Source organism: Dryobates pubescens, chromosome 11 (genome assembly GCF_014839835.1).
Source record: "Dryobates pubescens isolate bDryPub1 chromosome 11, bDryPub1.pri, whole genome shotgun sequence".
NCBI classification, from domain to species: domain Eukaryota; kingdom Metazoa; phylum Chordata; class Aves; order Piciformes; family Picidae; genus Dryobates; species Dryobates pubescens.
Genome location: NC_071622.1, coordinates 12,405,285 through 12,423,101, shown reverse-complemented (window position 1 = coordinate 12,423,101; position 17,817 = coordinate 12,405,285). Strand labels below are relative to the sequence as shown.

At 44.3% G+C, this 17,817-nt stretch overlaps 1 protein-coding gene and 1 pseudogene across 2 annotated transcripts in view; both read right to left on the bottom strand.

Annotated features, from left to right (window-relative positions):
- Positions 1–17,817, bottom strand: part of COP1 (COP1 E3 ubiquitin ligase) — a 165,704-nt gene that overhangs the window by 115,552 nt on the left and 32,335 nt on the right. For both annotated transcript variants that reach the window (XM_009904077.2, XM_054165727.1), the window contains exons 9-11: positions 14,971–15,028; positions 11,497–11,611; positions 5,675–5,810 (exon numbers count right to left, since the gene is read on the bottom strand). In XM_009904077.2, coding sequence (XP_009902379.2) covers positions 5,675–5,810; positions 11,497–11,611; positions 14,971–15,028 — 309 coding nt within the window. The remainder of the gene's footprint in view (positions 1–5,674; positions 5,811–11,496; positions 11,612–14,970; positions 15,029–17,817) is intronic.
- On the bottom strand, positions 4,320–4,419 carry LOC128897582 (U6 spliceosomal RNA; annotated as a pseudogene).

Below are 17,817 nucleotides of genomic sequence, written 5' to 3'. Positions count from 1 at the left end.
CAGGGCTCTGAGCAACCGGATCTAGTGAAGGATGTCCCTGCTGACTGCTAAGGGGCTAGACTAAATGACCTTTGGAGATCCATTTGAACCCAAACAATTCTATGCTTCTATCATGCTTCTATGAGGAGAGGCTGAGGGAGCTGGGATTGTTTAGCCTGGATAGGAGGCGGCTCAGGGGAGACCTCATTGCTCTCTACAGCTACCTGAAGGGTGGTTGTAGCCAGGAAGGGGTTGGTCTCTCCTCTCTAGCAACCAGCACCAGAACAAGAGGACACAGTCTCAAGCTGCACCAGGGGAGGTTTAAGTTGGATGATAGGAAGTTCTTCCTAGAAAGAGTGATTGCCCATTGGAATGGGCTGCCCAGGGAAGTGGCAGAGTCACCATCAATGAAGGTGTTTAGGAAGAGACTGCATGGGATGCTTGGTGCCATGGTTTAGTTGATTAGATAGTGTTGGATGATAGTCTCAAGCTGCACCAGGGGAAGTTTAGGCTGGAGGTGAGGAGAAAGTTCTTCACTGAGAGAGTTGTTCGCCATTGGAATGCACTGCCCAGGGAGGTGGTGGAGTCACCATCCCTGGAGGTGTTCAAGAGGGGATTGGACGTGGCACTTGGTGCCATGGTTTAGTCATGAGGTCTGTGGTGACAGGTTGGACTTGAAGATCTTTGAGGTCTCTTCCAATCTTGGTGATACTGTGATAGTGTAATTATTTGACCCTCCCCAACCTCAGGTGCCCTGGGAGAGACATACTCAGGTTTCCACCAGACCTGGGAACCACCTGGCACAGAGAACCAGCTTTCTGCTAAACTAAATTTCAGAGACACATCTTGCTTGAGTCTCTTGGACTTTCTTTCCCTTTTTTTTTTAAAAAAAAAAAAAGAGGGAAGACTGCCACATTATTCCCTGAAGGCCTCTGACAGTGCTAAAGCAATTTTCTACATAAATCATTGTAATGCCAACGCTGCAGTTTACAGACTCATCTTTAAAAGAAAGCCTTTGCTATTTACTGCCACAGCAAGCCGAGGGGGAGAGGAAAAGTTAAGCTCTGACAACTGCTCTGTCTAGGGGCATAATAAATGGAAAATTTATTCCCTGGCCCAATCTGAACAAAACTTACTATACTTGTGAAAAGCCACGTAAATACTTTGCACTTAAGAGAACTGAGTACATGAAAAGACCATTTCACAAACTGTGGTACGTGTACATTCGTTTTGCAAGCATGCTGAAACCCCCTGAATAATAGAGCAAAACTGAGCAACCTGCAGTTGCAAAGCCTTGAGTATCTTCTCACTGAACACCCTCCTCTTTTAATCACAAAATGGTCTGGATTAGAAGGCATGTTTAAAGATCATCTAGTCCATCCCCCTCTGCAGTCAGCAGGGACATCCTCCACTAGATCAGGTTGTTCAGAGCCATGTCAAGCTTCACCTTGAATTTCTCCAGGGGTAGAACCTCAATCACCTCCCTAGGCAACCTGTTTTAGTGTTCCACTATCCTCATGGTAAAGAGCTTGCTTCTAACATCCAAATCTACTCTTCTCTAAACTTCCCTAGTTTGACACCATTGCTCCTTGTGCTATCACTACAGACCTTTGTAAAGTTTCTTTCCATCCTCCTTGTAGGTCCCCCTCAGGTGCTGGAAGGTCATTATTAAGTTTCCCTGGAGACTTCTCTTCTCCAGGCTGAACAACCTCAGCGCCCTCAGTCTGTCCTCATAGCAGAGATGTTTCAGCCCCCTGATCATTGTCATGGCCATCCTTTGGACCTGCTCCATCAGGTCTATGTCCTCCCTGTATTGAGGGCTCTGTTTTTCTTGAAACAAATAAGGGGAAGAAAGGACTGAGGGTTGTAAATTTTGCTTCTGAACATGTTTCTAGGCAAGGTGAGGAAGTTCTCCCTCACTGAGCCTAAGAACTCTCTGTAGGTACCTTTCCAGAAACACAAGATACAAAAGCTTTGTTCATGGTCTTTTATGAGTTCTCAGAAAATGCCTATGTTCTGAAACACACTTGTGGCAAGGTGCTCAGATAACCTGAAACTAAGCCGCAGCAGGAGTTTTTTTCCACCCTATACACAGTCTTCAATTACACTTTTTATCCTGTTATCATAAACCTCACTTTTATCTCCCTTCTAAGTAAACATCAGGGTTTTGCAGATATACAATGCACATCATAGGGGTTGGAAAGGATCTTGAAGATCATCTAGTTCCAACCACCCTACCATGGGCAAGGACACCTCCTACCAGACCTGGTTGCTCAAGACCCCATCCAACCTGCCTTTGAACACTTCCAGGTTTGAAGCCCCCACAACTTCTCTGGACAACCTGTTCCAGTGCCTCACCACCTTCATGATGAACTGCTTCCTAATCTAAATTGATCTTCTTCCAGTCTGAAGCCATTACCCCTTGTCTTGTCACTCCATGCCTTTGTACAAAGTCCCTCTCCAAGAGTCCCCTTCAAATACTGGAAGGCTGTTGTAATGTCTCCAGATCCAATACCTCATAAAACCCTCTTGAAGCCTGCAGATTTGGAGAGCAGAGCCCAGTGCACGAACTTCATGCAGGGTTAAAGCTACACAAAATGAACTCTTGTAGTCTGAACATTTTTTAAAGAAAAAAAAATTAAGTACAGTTTTTAAGTACAATAATTAAAATACCTCTAACATACTTAAATTAGGAGGATTCCCAACTTATTTGCTTTATATTTAAATGCCTTTGTGACAACAGCAAGAGCAAAGCAGTGTGACTTGCTTTTTGTCACATTGTCTGTGTTTCCTGCAGTATGCCCAGGAACACCTTTACAAATCAGTGGGCCAAATAAACAAAACTGTTCACAGCATCTAAAGAAAGTGAAAGCAATAAGTTTAAGTGCCCTGATAATTTACTTGGCTTGTCCACAGGTACCTAAAAGCTGCTCTTTTATTATCTTAAGTTGCCATCCCCAAGACACTCCTCATTTAGCTTCACAGACTCTCTGAACTCGAGTCCATTACTTTGGATGAAGAACAAGAGCAAACACAGAAGTGTGCTGGCCAACACACACTACAGGTAAACTCTGGATTAACAAATCCAAAGTTTAAAAAGGAACCATTTGGATAGCCAGAAGCTAACAAGAATTACAGCAACAGCACATTCAGCAGCCCTGTACTACCAGAGCACTTAAGGACACACACAGCTGTGAGCAGTCTTACTCAGCCCACATACTAACCCCCCAAAGATTTAAAAGCAGGAGAAGGGGAGAACATTGAATTGGAAGCCAAGTTATTTTGCTGTTAGGTGGATTTAACCACCAATTCTAGCACTGGTTATAGAGGGAGGAACCACATTTTCACAGCAGTAACACACGTACTTCTCAAATATATTTCACCCAAGGATTAAAATGCCTATAAAACAGGAAGGAGATTTACTGCCCTTCCAGCATTTTCTACCCAAATGCCACAAAAATGCTGCTCTTGCAGAATGTCAAGGAGAAGCAAGGGCAAAGAAGCAGAATCCAATCCATGCTGAAGTTGGTAGCTGAGAAAGTTTGTCTATGTTGCAGTGAGATTCCCATCTGCATTTCATTGCAGCTTGTGTGAACCCAATCAGCACAGGTTAAATAGACGTCAGATCAGTGATTATTGTGTTCTGACCTCTGGGGCTGTGTTGGACATTAGACATTCCTGCTACATACTGAAGTATTTAAGGGATCAATGCCACTAAGAATAAAAAAACTGAAAGACATGCTCTATGTCACACATGCTTCCATTTCTTCACCCAGTGCAAATTTTTGGGGGTTTTTCAACAAGCATTCAAGTTCTTCTGACACTGCCTGAGTGGCCTCTTCAGGAGGCATTAGATCAGACTCAGAAAACCTAAGCTCATTTCTTCATCTCATTCTAATGTTTCTTTCAAGACTGCAGGTATGGTCACTTTGGAACTCCTGCTCCCCAACGTAGAGAAGAACAGAGATCTGCTCCCTTGTGGGGATAGGATGTGAGAGCTGGGGCTGTCCAACCTGGAGAAGGCTCCAGGGAGATATCACAGCAGCCTTCTAATACCTGAAGGAGGCCTACAAGAAAGCTGGGGAGGGACATTTTACAAACGCTTGTAGGAATAGAATAGACCAGACCAGGTTGGAAGAGACCTTCAAGATCATCGCGTCCAACCTATCAACCAATCCAACCCACCTAATCAACTAACCCATGGCACCCAGCACCCCATCAAGTCTCCTCCTGAACACCTCCAGTGATGGTGACTCCACCACCTCCCTGGGCAGCCCATTCCAATGGGCTATCACTCTCTCTGTATAGAACTTCTTCCTAACCTCCAGCCTAAGCCTGCCCTGTATATGGACAGCTTCACGAATTTGCGTGTCATCCTCGCGCAGGGGCCATGCTAATCTATCGTTCCAATTTTAGTACATGTGCTGCCGAAGCGAGCACAAGGAGGAGTGGATTGAAACTTGAGGAAAGCAGATTTACACTGGAGACTAGAAAGAAATTCTTTACAGTGAGGGTGGTGAGACACTGGAACAGGTTGCCAGGGAGGTTGTAGATGTCCCCTCCCCCTGCAGGTGTTCAAGACCAGGCTGGATGAGGCTTTGAGCAATCTGGGCCAGTGGAAGGTGTCCCTGACACGGCAGGGGGATTTGAGCTAGATGATCTTTAAGGTCCCTTGCAACCCAAACCATGAGTCTATGATACAACTTCTCTCCCTCAAAAATTTCCTGAGAACATATTTAAATTTGTGAATCAAGCCTGTAAGAAGCTATATGGGTCCTGCATACGTGTCATACAGAAAAGATTTCCCACTTAATGTGCTTCATTTTTTCCACAGCACTCAGCTCCAAACAAGATACCACAGACTAATGAAATCCCCCAGGGTATGCTTTCACAGCTGCTAAAAACAGTTTAAGGTTAGGGCTGTTGCCAGGTCCCAGCCTCTCCCCCCATCTCATGTGCTCACTTAAGCCTGATCTTCAAGGATGATGGATCATGGAATTAAAGGAGAAAAAAATAACTCTGTGGAAAGACAGTCAACAGCATTTCACCAGTAAATGTCCAAACCACTCCATGGGAGGCTCAGATGAGCTTCTGCAGCAATACACAGGACATGACTACCCCTCCTGGCAGAAGATACAGAGTTTTTGGCAAGAATGGAGCTGTTGAGTAGGCATGACCACAACTACCCCCCTCACTTGTGTTGAGTGTTGGAAGCTCTGTTGGCAGCACTAAAGAGTTTTGACAGTCCCATTAAAAAACAACTTGGCTGGTTAACATTTGCCACCAGAACCAGATCTACCAACAATATTTGAAACCACCAGCAAATTACCAAATTACTTCAAATTACCAGCACCAAGCAAGATGGATGTCTCTTCAAATGCTAGAACTGCACCACTTACCCAGCCACAGGAGGAGGGCTGAGCCTACAACAGGCTTTGTGTTTGATTGCAACAGCTCCAGATACTCACCTTAAAGGTTCTGCATTAGGGTCTTGATGAAGACCAACAGGTAGAAAAAGGTACTACTGTTGTACTTGAGTGCCTGTGTAGGTCAGTGATAACACTGGCAAAACTACTTTTGGGAAGCAACTGCAAAGTGTTATATATGTACAGACTTGTTTAATGTGGGTTATTAACTCAGCCTCAGCAGCCCCTATCAGCATGAGATGCTCTGGCAGAGCCATGCTAGGTCTTACCTGGATACTATGCTGGAGCCATTGTAGAGGTCACTAGCATAAGAAAGCGTTGCCAGAGGTCGGACAGAATTGTAGCGCGTGAACTTGGATAGACACTCCTGAAACTCATCCAGCTGGCTTGTGGTTCTGCTGTCATCTAGGGAGAGGCAGCAGCATTGAGGAGGACAGAAACAGAGGAAAAAGATAAACTTGACAGCAAACACACAACCAACCTAAACACAACCCCGAGATGTATGTCTTCACACGACACTACCCCTATTTGTTGTATGGGAAGGATTCTTGGTCAAAACCAAATCCCCTCTCCTCTCTGGCATTTCCTGAAGGCAATACGATTTGTATGATTTCTCAGAGCACAAATTAAGTCTTTGCACTGCAATGCTGGGTGAACCTGCTGTGCTGGGAATCTGCCTAAAGATCACAAATGCAGCTTTCCTAGTAAGCCCATAGGCCATACAGATTATTAACAAGAAACCTTTAAGTATATCAAAATTCACTGTGAAGAACTCCTCTAAATTCTCTATGGAGGTGAAAGAATGTGCCATTCCTTTTATTTCTGTTACAATATGCCTGGATTTGGTGTCCAAATACTTCTAGTAAAAAAAAATATTAATACACATATACATAAATATCTGTAATGCTCCTCCAAAAGCAACAGAGAAGTTTCAAGGCTGGAGAATGAAGGCAGGCATAAAACCAGAGGGCTTCCTGAACTGTAAGTCTTGTGAAAACTATGACCTTCAGACAACAAGGTGAAATTGAGGCAGCTTGAATAACGATGATAAATATTCTGTGGGAAATGGAAGAGTTTACTACAAAAGGTAAAAAAAACTAAACACAGTGTAGATAGTTGAAAGTCATTCTCCATTTCCTTAGCTGTCTCAGCTTCCCTTGGTATGAATTTTACTTAAACCATTTTACAATTTATTATTTCCTAAATAGGGAAAGTCAGGGTACCCAATACCATCAGGTATTAGGGCCACAAAGATGATCAGAGGGCTGGAGCATCTCCCCTATGGGGATAGGCTAATTTGAGTCTGTTCAGCCCAGAGAATAGATGACTCTAGGGAGACCCTAGAGTGCCCTCCCAGTACCAGAAGGGAGGCTACAAGAAAGCTGGAAAGGGACCTTTTATAAGGGCTTGCTGGGACAGAACAAGAGGGAATAGATTGAAGCTTGAGGAAGGCAGATTTAGACTGAAGACTAGGAAGAAATTCTTTACAGAGAGGGTGGGGAGACACTGGAACAGGCTGCCCAGGGGCATAGTGGGAATTGTCCAGCTCCACAGCAGGGGAGATGGAACTGGATGATCTTGAAGGCTCCTTCTAATGCAAAGTGTTGTATGAGTCTGTGATCATAACTGCAGTCAGATACAAGGTAGGACCTTTAGGCTTTGTAATAACCCCCAGAATTTACAGCAATTCTCCTTTCTTCCTCCAAAGCTCCTGCCTTTGCTTTCTCTTTTTGCATCTGTGCAATGTAACAACAACTCCAGCAGAGCTAAGACAGTGCCTTGGTTTACAGTTACCACACATCTCCTCTCCTGTTAAACCACAGCACCCACTGCAGCAGCAGAGAAGACGTACACATGACTTGCTCACATGCTGAGATCACATTCCAACCCTTAGTTATCCTTATCAGCAGAATATGGAAATGACAAAACTCCACTTAGTAGAAAGCTTTGGAAATAGTGGGGTGAAAAAAAAGGAAGAGGGTGATCTGCAAAAGCAAAACACAGCTGTGATTTCTTTTGGCAAAACTGAGAGAATTATCACTTTCTGCACCCTGGTAATTCTTTGCCATCAGGAATTATCTTGCTCTACACTTGTAAGGCATTTTGAAGTGCCCCTTCTATGATCTGTAATGTTCATGGCAATAGAGGAACAGAGAAGGCTAGTAATTAGCCCTGTTAAGGGTACTAGCATATACATTACCCATGTCAGGTGGATCAAAAGGGGCAACATGAACAAAGTGCTGCTCCAGATTAAAACCACCAGCACCCAACCACTATGGGAAACAGCTTGAGAGGCAGCACAACATCAGCAAGTGTTTTTCAAAAGCAGTTTCCTTCTTTGACACTCAGATGGGCACAATCAGCTGCCTCCCTTCCATTTCCTTCATTTAGAGATCAAGCACAAAATCCTCCTATAATTTATTCTCTATCTGTGCCTGGAAAACTGAACGTTATTTCTCAAGACATTTTCCCTGTCGAAGTGCAAGGCCAGTTCATAATTACAGTTATATCTCTACTCCCTCCTAGAGCACTCCTAAGAACTTCCTCCAGAAAGCTTTAAATCCACAGTAAATCCTATTTAAAATGTGTCAGAAAACAGGAATGAGTTAAGAGAAGAAAATTTAATCAAGTCTAAGAGGTTCTCTGTTATTTAGGGAAGAATCTGCACTTGCAAATCAGAGAATCATAGAATGGTTTGGGTTAGAAGGGACCTTAATGATCATGGTGTTCTAACCTCCCTGCCATGGGCAGGATCACCTTTCACAGGACCAGGTTGCTCAAGGCCTCATCCAACCTAGCCTCAAACACCTCCAAGGAGGGGGCATTCACAAGCTTCCTGGGAAACCTGTTCCAGTGTCTCACCACCCTCACTGTAAAGAATTTCTTCCTCATCTCCAGTCTAAATCTCCCCTCCTCCAGCTTTAATCAATTCCCCCTTGTCCTACTGCTACAATCCCTGGCAAAAAGTCCCTCCCCAGCTTTCTTGTAGGCCCCCTTCAGAAACTGGAAGGCCACTATAAGGTCTCCCCAGAGTTTTCTCCTCTTCTCTGCTCTTGGTGCAGCTGACATGAATACAAAAGGCGGTTTCACTACATTCATATTTATAGTTCCAATTATGAAGAAAGATGTCTTCTACAAGGGAATGCTGGGAAGAGCCTCATTTGTTATCCTTGGCTAATAAGCATTATTTTTACATAAACAGTTATGCATCACCAAGAAAGCACTGCATGATAACATCCCAGTGTGATCTGTGAAGTCCTGTATTCTGCAGTGCACTTGCTAGCACTTCCCAGGAAACTGGCCACATACAAACAACTGCTTTCATCTTTCAGCTACTGAAGCACCCTCTCAGTGACCTGCCTTCTTTGTGAAAATTATTGTGGTATGCATGATGACAGCCAATTCAGTCACTACCCTGACAGAGGTAGGACATGTAGATATATCTCAATACTGTGGCCAGCTCTGGGGCCTTCAACACAAGAAGGACAAACTGTTGAAGCAGGTCCCGAGGAGTGCATCTAAGATGATGAGATGGCTAGAGCACATCTGCTGTGAGGACAGGCTTAGAGTTGGGGTTGTTCAGCCTGGGAAAGAGAAGGCTCCAGGGAGACCTTATAACAACCTTCCAGTACCTGAAGGGGACCTACAAGAAAGCTGGGGGGAGACTTTTTCCAAGAGCAGGCAGCAATCAGACAAGGGGCAATGGTTTGAAACTAGAGCAGAGCAGATTCAGGCTAGACAAGGCTTTGAGGAGGCCTCATAGTGGTCTTTCAGTACTTAAAGGGGCTGATCAGAAAGCTGATACACTGTATCAGAGAGTGCAGTACAGGATGAGAGGCAATGGTTTTAAACTGAAAGAGGAAAGATTTAGATCAGACACTGGGAAGAAATTTACTGTGAGAGCAAACAGACATTATAACAGGTTGCCCTGAGAAGTTGTGCATGTCCCATCTCCGGAAACATTCAAGGCCAGATGGGATCACGCCCTGAGCAGCCTGCTCTAGTTGTAGATGTCCCTGCTGACTGCAGAGGAGTTGGACTAGATAACCTCTAGAAGATCCCTTCCAAGCCAAAGCATTCTACAACTCTATGAAGATATCCTGCTGCAGCAACATCTGCTTGGTTCTCTTGTCCCTAGGAGGTTTCTCCCATCCCCTGAGGGCTGGGCTGCTCCGTGCTCTTTGCTGCCTCCCTTTGTATGAGCTACAGCTCACCGCTTGCTGCTGCAAATTTCTTTCCTGCTACAGCCGTTTGCCTGGAACTTTTTTCCCAGAGCTGGCTTCTTCCCCAGAGGGGCTGCAGAGTAAACCCTCCTTGCCCTCAAAACTTATTCACTTGACCCATTGGTTTCTTAAGGGAATCTTGTCATGTAATTAAGAACCATCCATCTACACAGTAACAACTACTTTAGCTGCTGTCACGCTGTTACTCAATTATGAATGAGGCAATCTAGGCAATTGTGAAAACAGCTTCTAATTCTCCAAAACAAGCCTTAAACCTAAGGTGTGCCCCATGGGACAACAATGCTGCTGCACACTCAGCTTTTATATTCCAAGCCATTTGTTAACCAAGGCTCAATCTACACAACAGAAAGCATAACCTCCAAGTGTCCTACTGCACACTAAATGCAGGAGAATTTATCAATTTATGTTTATACCTCTGCAGTAAATTCAACTGTAATGTCCCCCCACTAACTATGCCTAAGGATGGAATAAACATGAAAATCCAGCAGATTAATGCTTGGCTGTGGGACTGGTGTCAACAGCAGGATTCTTTGATCATGGGCTACTCAACAAGATTCCAGGCCTGCTGACTACAGAAAAAAACTGCTTGTCTAAGAGGAAAAAGAATCCTGGGACAAGAACTGGCAGGGCTGAAAGAGTGATTGGCCATTGGAATGGGCTGCCCAGGGAGGTGGTGGAGTCACCATCACTGGTGTTGTTTAGGAAGAGACTGGATGGGGTGCTTGTTGCCATGGTTCAGTTGATTAGATAGTGTTGCATGATAGGTTGGACTTGATGATCTTAAAGGTCTCTTCCAACCTGGTTAATGCTATTCTATTGGGTCTTAAATTCTGAAGGGGGAAGAGGGAAAAACAAGCCTCACTGAAGACATTTCTGGGACAACTGTGAGGCAGGGTACCAGCTCCACTGTTATCCCAGGGGTTGTAGGGGATAGTGGATTATGCAACACCCACAATGGTGACAGATACTCCTCTGCTAAGTCTCTGAAGTGAAATGAAGGAAATAAGCAGGATGAACTAGAAATCTGGGTACAGTACAGGGTTATGATCTTGTTGCAGTTACAGAACCATGGTGGGACAGCTCCCATGAGTGGAATGTGGTTATGGACAACTATGTCCTTCCTGAAAAGTACAGACTGACAAGGCAAGGTGGTGGAGTTGCTCTCCATGTGCATAAGCAACTGGAATCTGTTGAGCTTAACGCAGGGGGAGATGATAAAAGTGTTGAAAGCTTACGGGTAAGAGCAAAGGGACATGCAAACATGGATGATATGGTTGTGGGTGTTTACTACAGACCACCAAACCAGGAAGAAGCTACTGACAAGGCCTTCTACAGGCTGCTAGAAGTAGCCTCAAGATCAAGTGCCCTGGTGCTCATGGGTGACTTCAACCACTGAGATATTAGTGGGAAAGATCACACAGTCAAGCACATACAGTACAAAAGGTTCCTGCAAGGCAATGATGACAACTTCCTCTTGCAAGTAGTTAAACTAGTGTGTTTATACCACATCTCTACCATAAAGACAACCCAACCACTGATTTCAAATGTTTGCATCTTCAAAAGGAGCACCAATGAAGTTATTTATCATGGGTTATGCCCTTCACAGTGCAGGATTGCAAAGCTATGCATGTGCCCCTCCAAAGCAACAGGATTAAGTTAGCTAAATTTAGCAACTTCAAAGGCTGGTCAAGAAAAGCAAAACAGGATGAGCTGAGTAACACACAAGTATGTAGCAGCATTCTCATGCAAGGAAGAAGTAAAAGCAGCTCTCTCAAGAGCAAGTATTTTCTGAGGATTTTGAGAGGTAACTGATGTCAGAAGCTGAACACCACACAAGAGGAACTCACCTGAGACACGTGTCATCCTGGTGGAAAAATAGCACTGCTCCAGGTCCTCAAAGTGAGCTGTGAGTCGCTTGCGTCGTGAGGCTAGCGTGCTATTATACCATGGCTGCTTTTTGGTCTGAAAGGAGAGCAGAAAGCACTTCAGCAAGGTAAAGCCAGGCCTGGGTTTCAATTCAGTAAATCTTACCAAATTATGAACAGGGCTAGAAGTGCAAAATGACAATAAATGAAGACCTTGCCACTGCCAACAGTTATTCTCAGGGTCCTATGTTGTACCCTCTAACCTGACAAACAAGAAAAGCTGCGTTTAGATAGTTTTTCCCTGAGTCTTTAGAAATGTATTGATTTCAACCTCTCATGCAGGACAGACATCAGCAACCCTTGGGAAGTCACTTCTTGTATCTACAGATAGATGGCAGAGCCCAAAGATCCTGGGCTTCCAGCTTCACAAACCAAACAGACTGTACAACAAACACTTCCTAGATGCCTGGCAGACAGCTCATTAAAAAAAAAGGTGTTTGCTTAAGAGTTAGTTACTAAACTATTTCTTTTGAAGCAACTCAGTAACTCTTCATATAGCTAAGCAAATAAGGAGAGAAGCTGAAGACACCATGAAGTTCAAAGGTTAATTGAAAAGGAGTCCACAAAACTCATCATTAAAGTCATTTCCCAACCTATCCAAGCGAGTAATAGAGAGAGGTAGAAGCAAAGCATTGAAACTCAGCAAGCTCTCCAGAAACAAACCCAAAACTGCAGTACTTCTCATTTTAATCACTGGTGAGGAAAGGGAACAAATCTCTCTACTACACAAGAAGCAGGAAAAGCGTCTTGCTTTAGTTTATACTTAAGTCTCACTTGCCATGAACTCCAAGCTAATGGGGAAACAGTGAGCGATTTGAGAAGCACCCAGGTCTCTAATGAACAACATCCCTGACCATGTACAAGGCCACTCAGTGGGCACTAGCAAATGCCACCCTTCCTCAATCCATGCAGGAGAATGGGCTGCCCTGGTAACAGCTACCAAGCACCCCAAAAAGAACAGACTAAGTCTTCAGCCCATTCAAATCCTGCCTATTCATGGAATCACAGAATGGTCTGGGGTGGAAAGGACCTCCAAAGGTCATCTAATCCAGCCTCGCCCTGCAGCGAGCAGGGACATCCCCCACTAGATCAGATTGTTCAGACCATTGTCGAGCCTGACCTTGAATACCACCAGGGATGGGGCCTCAACCACATCCCCGAGCAACCTATTTGTGTTCCCCTCATGCTGCAGAACTTGTTCCTATCGTCCAATCTAAATCTGCTCTTCCCTAATTTCAAACTATTGCCTCATAGCCTATCAATACAGGCTTTTGGGAGCAGTTCCTCTGCAATATAACCCATGTCCAGCAATGATCTTACAGATGAGCCCACTACACATCAAAATGGAATCAATCATGGCAAATATTTGCCTGCTGTGCAACTACCTTCTGGCTCTCCAAAGCAAGGTCTCCCCGCTCCAGGTCTGAGGTTGGCACACGGCAACCCAGCAGTGCTGGGGATCAGTCTGCATTAGCCTGTACCATCAGATCCTCCCCCAGCTAAAAATTTTGAATGGTTCACATTTTACCAAAATATTTTCATTTTGTATGAAGTCTGCTGCTCCCTGGCTGCTCATTAAGCAAGGCTAGAAAATAGGAGAGGAGGGGGAAAAAGCAACCAAAAGAAACTATGGGAAAGGAATAGAAATTACTTGGATATGTTTTCTCAACTGCTACAACTACTGTGGTCGCCCCAGATGAGGACATTTGTTAGATTGCTGTTATCAGGAGTGTTTTTACTGCCTGAACTCCAGCAGGTGCTCTATGGAGTCCTCTAACTACTGTGGCAAAGTTTCACAGCTACACACAGCTATCTATTTCCAGCAGAAAACATATGCCACCAAATTGTACCTGCAGAATTCCTATGTGAACTATTTACTTCTGAAGCTCTTTTTCTGACAAGAAACCACACACACCTACCTGTCCTGTAGCCTTGTGGTATTTAAATTCTTCCCTAAGAACATCTTCAAGAACAATGCACAAAGTACTTGCTCTGAGAAAGTAAGGTGTGCTGTCCATCCCAGCACAAATTCTGACTGCTAGCAGTGCCCAGTCTATGACTTTGTTTTGCCATAACTCACAAGCAGGCAAAAAAAGCACATGAGAATTTGTATTCTTCAAGCTGTATTTTATGCTAAAATCTTGCTGAAATTTGACTACCTCCAACTGAAATGTTTAACTTCAACAGATCTCTTTCAACCCCTGTTCTTTAAAGTTTAATTTGAAAAGTTGTACTAGGGAGTACAGATCTTGGACTCCTGAGGACAAAATGTGTAATTTGAAGGCAAAAAAAAGCCCTATTCTCACACCAATAAGGCTGTCATACAGAATGACTAGAAAGTCTAGGTTGCTTGTTTTGTGCACTTAGCAACAGTACAGCTGTGCTGTCAGTTTTGTCTTTGAAATAGGAAGAAAAGGGTGGAAACAAGGGGTGTCAGAACAAATACAGTGCACCATGGCAGAGCCCTGAACATGAAATCTCCACTCACACTTCGCTGCAGTTCCTTGTTCAATCAAACTTCAAGACTACAACAGCAAGAAGCACCACTTCTCCCACAGACTAATAGATAGATTTTTCTTGTTACAAATTACACAGCTGCATTAGCCCAAAATTCAGGTGGGCTTTTCTTCATGTCAGATACCCTCCATCAAGTAAGGACCAACAGCAGCACTTTTATGTATTAATTTACCAGCTTGATACTGCTGTTGGCCATGGAGACTCCAGCAGAGAGCACCAAAGGCAATTAACAGTCTGCCTGGTTACATCAAAGCTGTTTAACATTTTGGGAACTGAGCTAGATATCAGTGCCATCTTCCCAGCCCAGCTGAACAGTTGTGAGGTTAAAGTCTGTCAGTGCTGCTTGGCATTCAGAAGGCCCTGTACATTACATAGTATGGAGACTGCTTGCCAAACAGCTTTGTTGTATATGCAACTTTTTACTCTCTCTGTTCGTTAGGCCCTAAACAAGGACAAACTACAAGATGACTGTATGTTTGGAGGAGGAATGTTTCTTGTTTTGAGAGCCAAGCCTAATCCAAAGTTATTTAAGGCAATGCAAAGGGTCAGGGATTTACCCCCCTTCCTAAAGGCTGCCCACTTGGGAGTAGAGATGAAGAGTAAAAAGCATCCTTTCTTCCCTGGAAGAGCCAGCTTAGGGAATCAAGTCAGATGTTTAATATATTACACCAAATTTTTCTGATGGTGTCAGGATGGGCACTCACAATCAGGCACAGTCATTCCTCAGCTGTAGCAATGGCTTCTCTTTGCCTATAAAACCAGTTAAAAGCATTCCAAGACTCTAGTTGATCTGGAGATGGATAGAGTTGTCTACTCTCTGCCCAAACTCCACCATGACTGTCCCATCCCTGCTGTGCACAGACACAGGTATTACCTTACCTGAGAGCTGCCACTGAAGCCTGGAGGCTGGCTGTACTCCGTGGAGTCAATAATACTACTGCAAAAACCAAAAGAAACAGCCTGCTTAAATCACTGCACAAGCAGCCATCAGCATTTTTAACCTGTTTTCTAATGCCCCCCACCTCCCCCACTTCACATCCTGCAGCATGATTTGCCTTTGAAAAATAATTTTCCAGACAGGGAACACAAGGTTATTTTTTTGTTTGGGGGTTTGGGAAGGATTTAATTATTTAGTTGTTTAAATAGAGGGATTTCCTAGAGCAAAATGCTGTCACACACAGTTATGTCCAGTGCAATCTAATAATTTCTAATTAGAATGCAACAGCATCTCTTCTATATGAAGCATGCAGGATGAGACCTCGTGAAACTAACATGCTACCATTGTTTTTCAGCTCCTTGCTAAAAAAAAAACCACAACCCCAACAACACTATAATAAATAAATGAGAGGTTTAATGGCATGGCATTTAAAACAGCACTGTGAAGAGAAAAGCTAGAGAACTCAGCTGAAGACAGACACTGGTATTCCAGATGGCTGTGAAGACACACAAAATGACACAAGTAATTCAATACAGAAACTAGCTGAAAAATACTGACAGCCAGGATTACTGTTATCAGAAAATACTCCACCCTAGACAACAAAATAGTATCTAGAATGACATAACATACTTTAAATCACTCTTTTCACAATGTATGCAAATTCAAGAGATTTGACTTTCCAAAATGCCAAAGGATCTCCCCACACAAGCAGTACTCTTGCACATATGGGCAAGATATTTAGCTGCCAGGGACGGAATACCTTATCGCTCCCATTGAAAAAAACAGAACCACAGAATATTAGGGGTTGGAAAGGACCTTGAAAGATCATCCAGGCCAATCCCCTTCCAGAGCAGGATCACCCAGAGTAGTTCACACAAGAACACATTCAGGCAGGTTTTGAATGTCTCCAGAGAAGGAGACCCCATAACCTCTCTGGGGAGCCTGTTCCAGGGCTCTGGCACCTTCAAAGTTTTTTCTCATGTTCACATGGAACCTCCTATGCTCCAGCCTTCACCCATTGCCCCTTGACCTATCACTGAACATAATTAAGCATCACTGAATTTATCTGGGTCTGTTATTGTGTCTTACTTATGAAGAGTGGCTGACACTGCCAAACTACGCTGTCATTCACTGAGACCTGGACAGGCTGGAGAGCAGAATGGAAAACGACCTCATGTAGTTCAGCAAGTGTAGGGTCCTGCACCAGTACTGGTGAAGAATTGATCTGCTAGAAAGCAGCTCTGTGGAAAGACCTGGGAGTGGATAAATTCCCCAGGAGCATGGCCAAAAGTTTAATAATCTCCAGGTGAATATCAAGATTATGGCCACCAGGCCAAGGGAGATCTCCTCTACCTCTACTCTGCCCTAATGAGGCCACATCTGGAGTACTTTGTCAAATTCTGGGCTCCTCTGTTCAGGCAAGATGAGGAACTAGTGGGGAGATTGTCCAGTGAAGGCTATGAAGACAATTAGGGGACTGGAACATCTGTCTGATGAGGAGAAGCTGAAAAGACTGGGGGATGTTTAGCTTGGAGAAGAGCAGACAGCAGGGATCTAATCAGTGCTCATCAATACCTAGAGGATGACAGTGAAGAGGATTGGGCTGGGCTCTTTTCAGTGGTGCCCAGTGACAGGACAAGGGGCAACAGGCACTAACTGGAACCCAGGAGGTTCCACTGAAACATGAGCAAAAACATGTTTCCTGTGAGGGAGCTGGAGCCCTGGAACAGGCTGCACAGACAGGTTGTGGAATCTCCTTCTCTAGAGAGAGTCCAAACCCACCTGGACACTGTGATCCTGGGCAAGTTGCATGAGTGCTTTAGCTGAGGGGCTGGACTGGATGATTTCCAGAGGTCCCTTCCAACCCCCACCCTGCAGGGATTCTGTGTAACCTTCTATTTAAGCATTGCCTTGGAAAGCTAAAGGTTTCTTCAAAAAGCTGTCAGAACACTGCTCTAAATCCAGGTTTGTGAAAAGGTTTATGTAACAGCTGCCAGAGCTTGATAATTCCTGGACATGAAACAAGTGGTTTGGCTGAAGTGTTGGTCAAGGCACCTGTAAGTCTAGAAGGATAACCCAGTGCTACAAGTGCTCAGGTATTTCTCTGCATGTTTTAAAGCTCCCCTAGAGGTAGGAAAGCAGCAGAAACAGAAGATGAAAGATGATTTTAAAGTCTCATTAGTGGTTAACTTGTACGATGAGATTGATTTGGCTTCTGTTACAGGCAAGGCCAAAGCTGTAAACAAACAAAACAAAAATCTGAGGGGATGAATAAGTCATTATTTGCTGTGAGCTAGTGCAAAGGGAGAAAACAGCAGAGCTGCTTTGGGCATGGTCAGGGACAACGAACTTTCAATTAGAATGTGGCCACATGAAATGATGAAACAGCTACAGCAGACCAAGCCAGGAAGAGCACAAATAAGCCGCTCGACTGGGAAGCAAGTACTGCACTTGGAGACAGGTACAGCAGCAATTAACAGCAAAACACACAGACTGAGAGCGTCTGGTCTCATTTGGCTGCAGGTTGTCTAGTGATGCAAAGCCTTCAGGAGTGCAGACACGTCCCTAACCAGAATACAAATTCAGAGTCATTTCTGTGCACTGACTGTAGGCGAGTGAAACGAGCACAGAATCACAGAATTGTTTTGGTGGGAAAAGATCTCCAAGATTTAGAGTCCAACCATCAACCCAACACCACCATGGCCATGAAACCATGTCCCAAAGTGCCATTCTTGAACACCTCCAGGGATAGTGACTCCACCACCTTCCAGGGCAGCCTCTTCCAATGC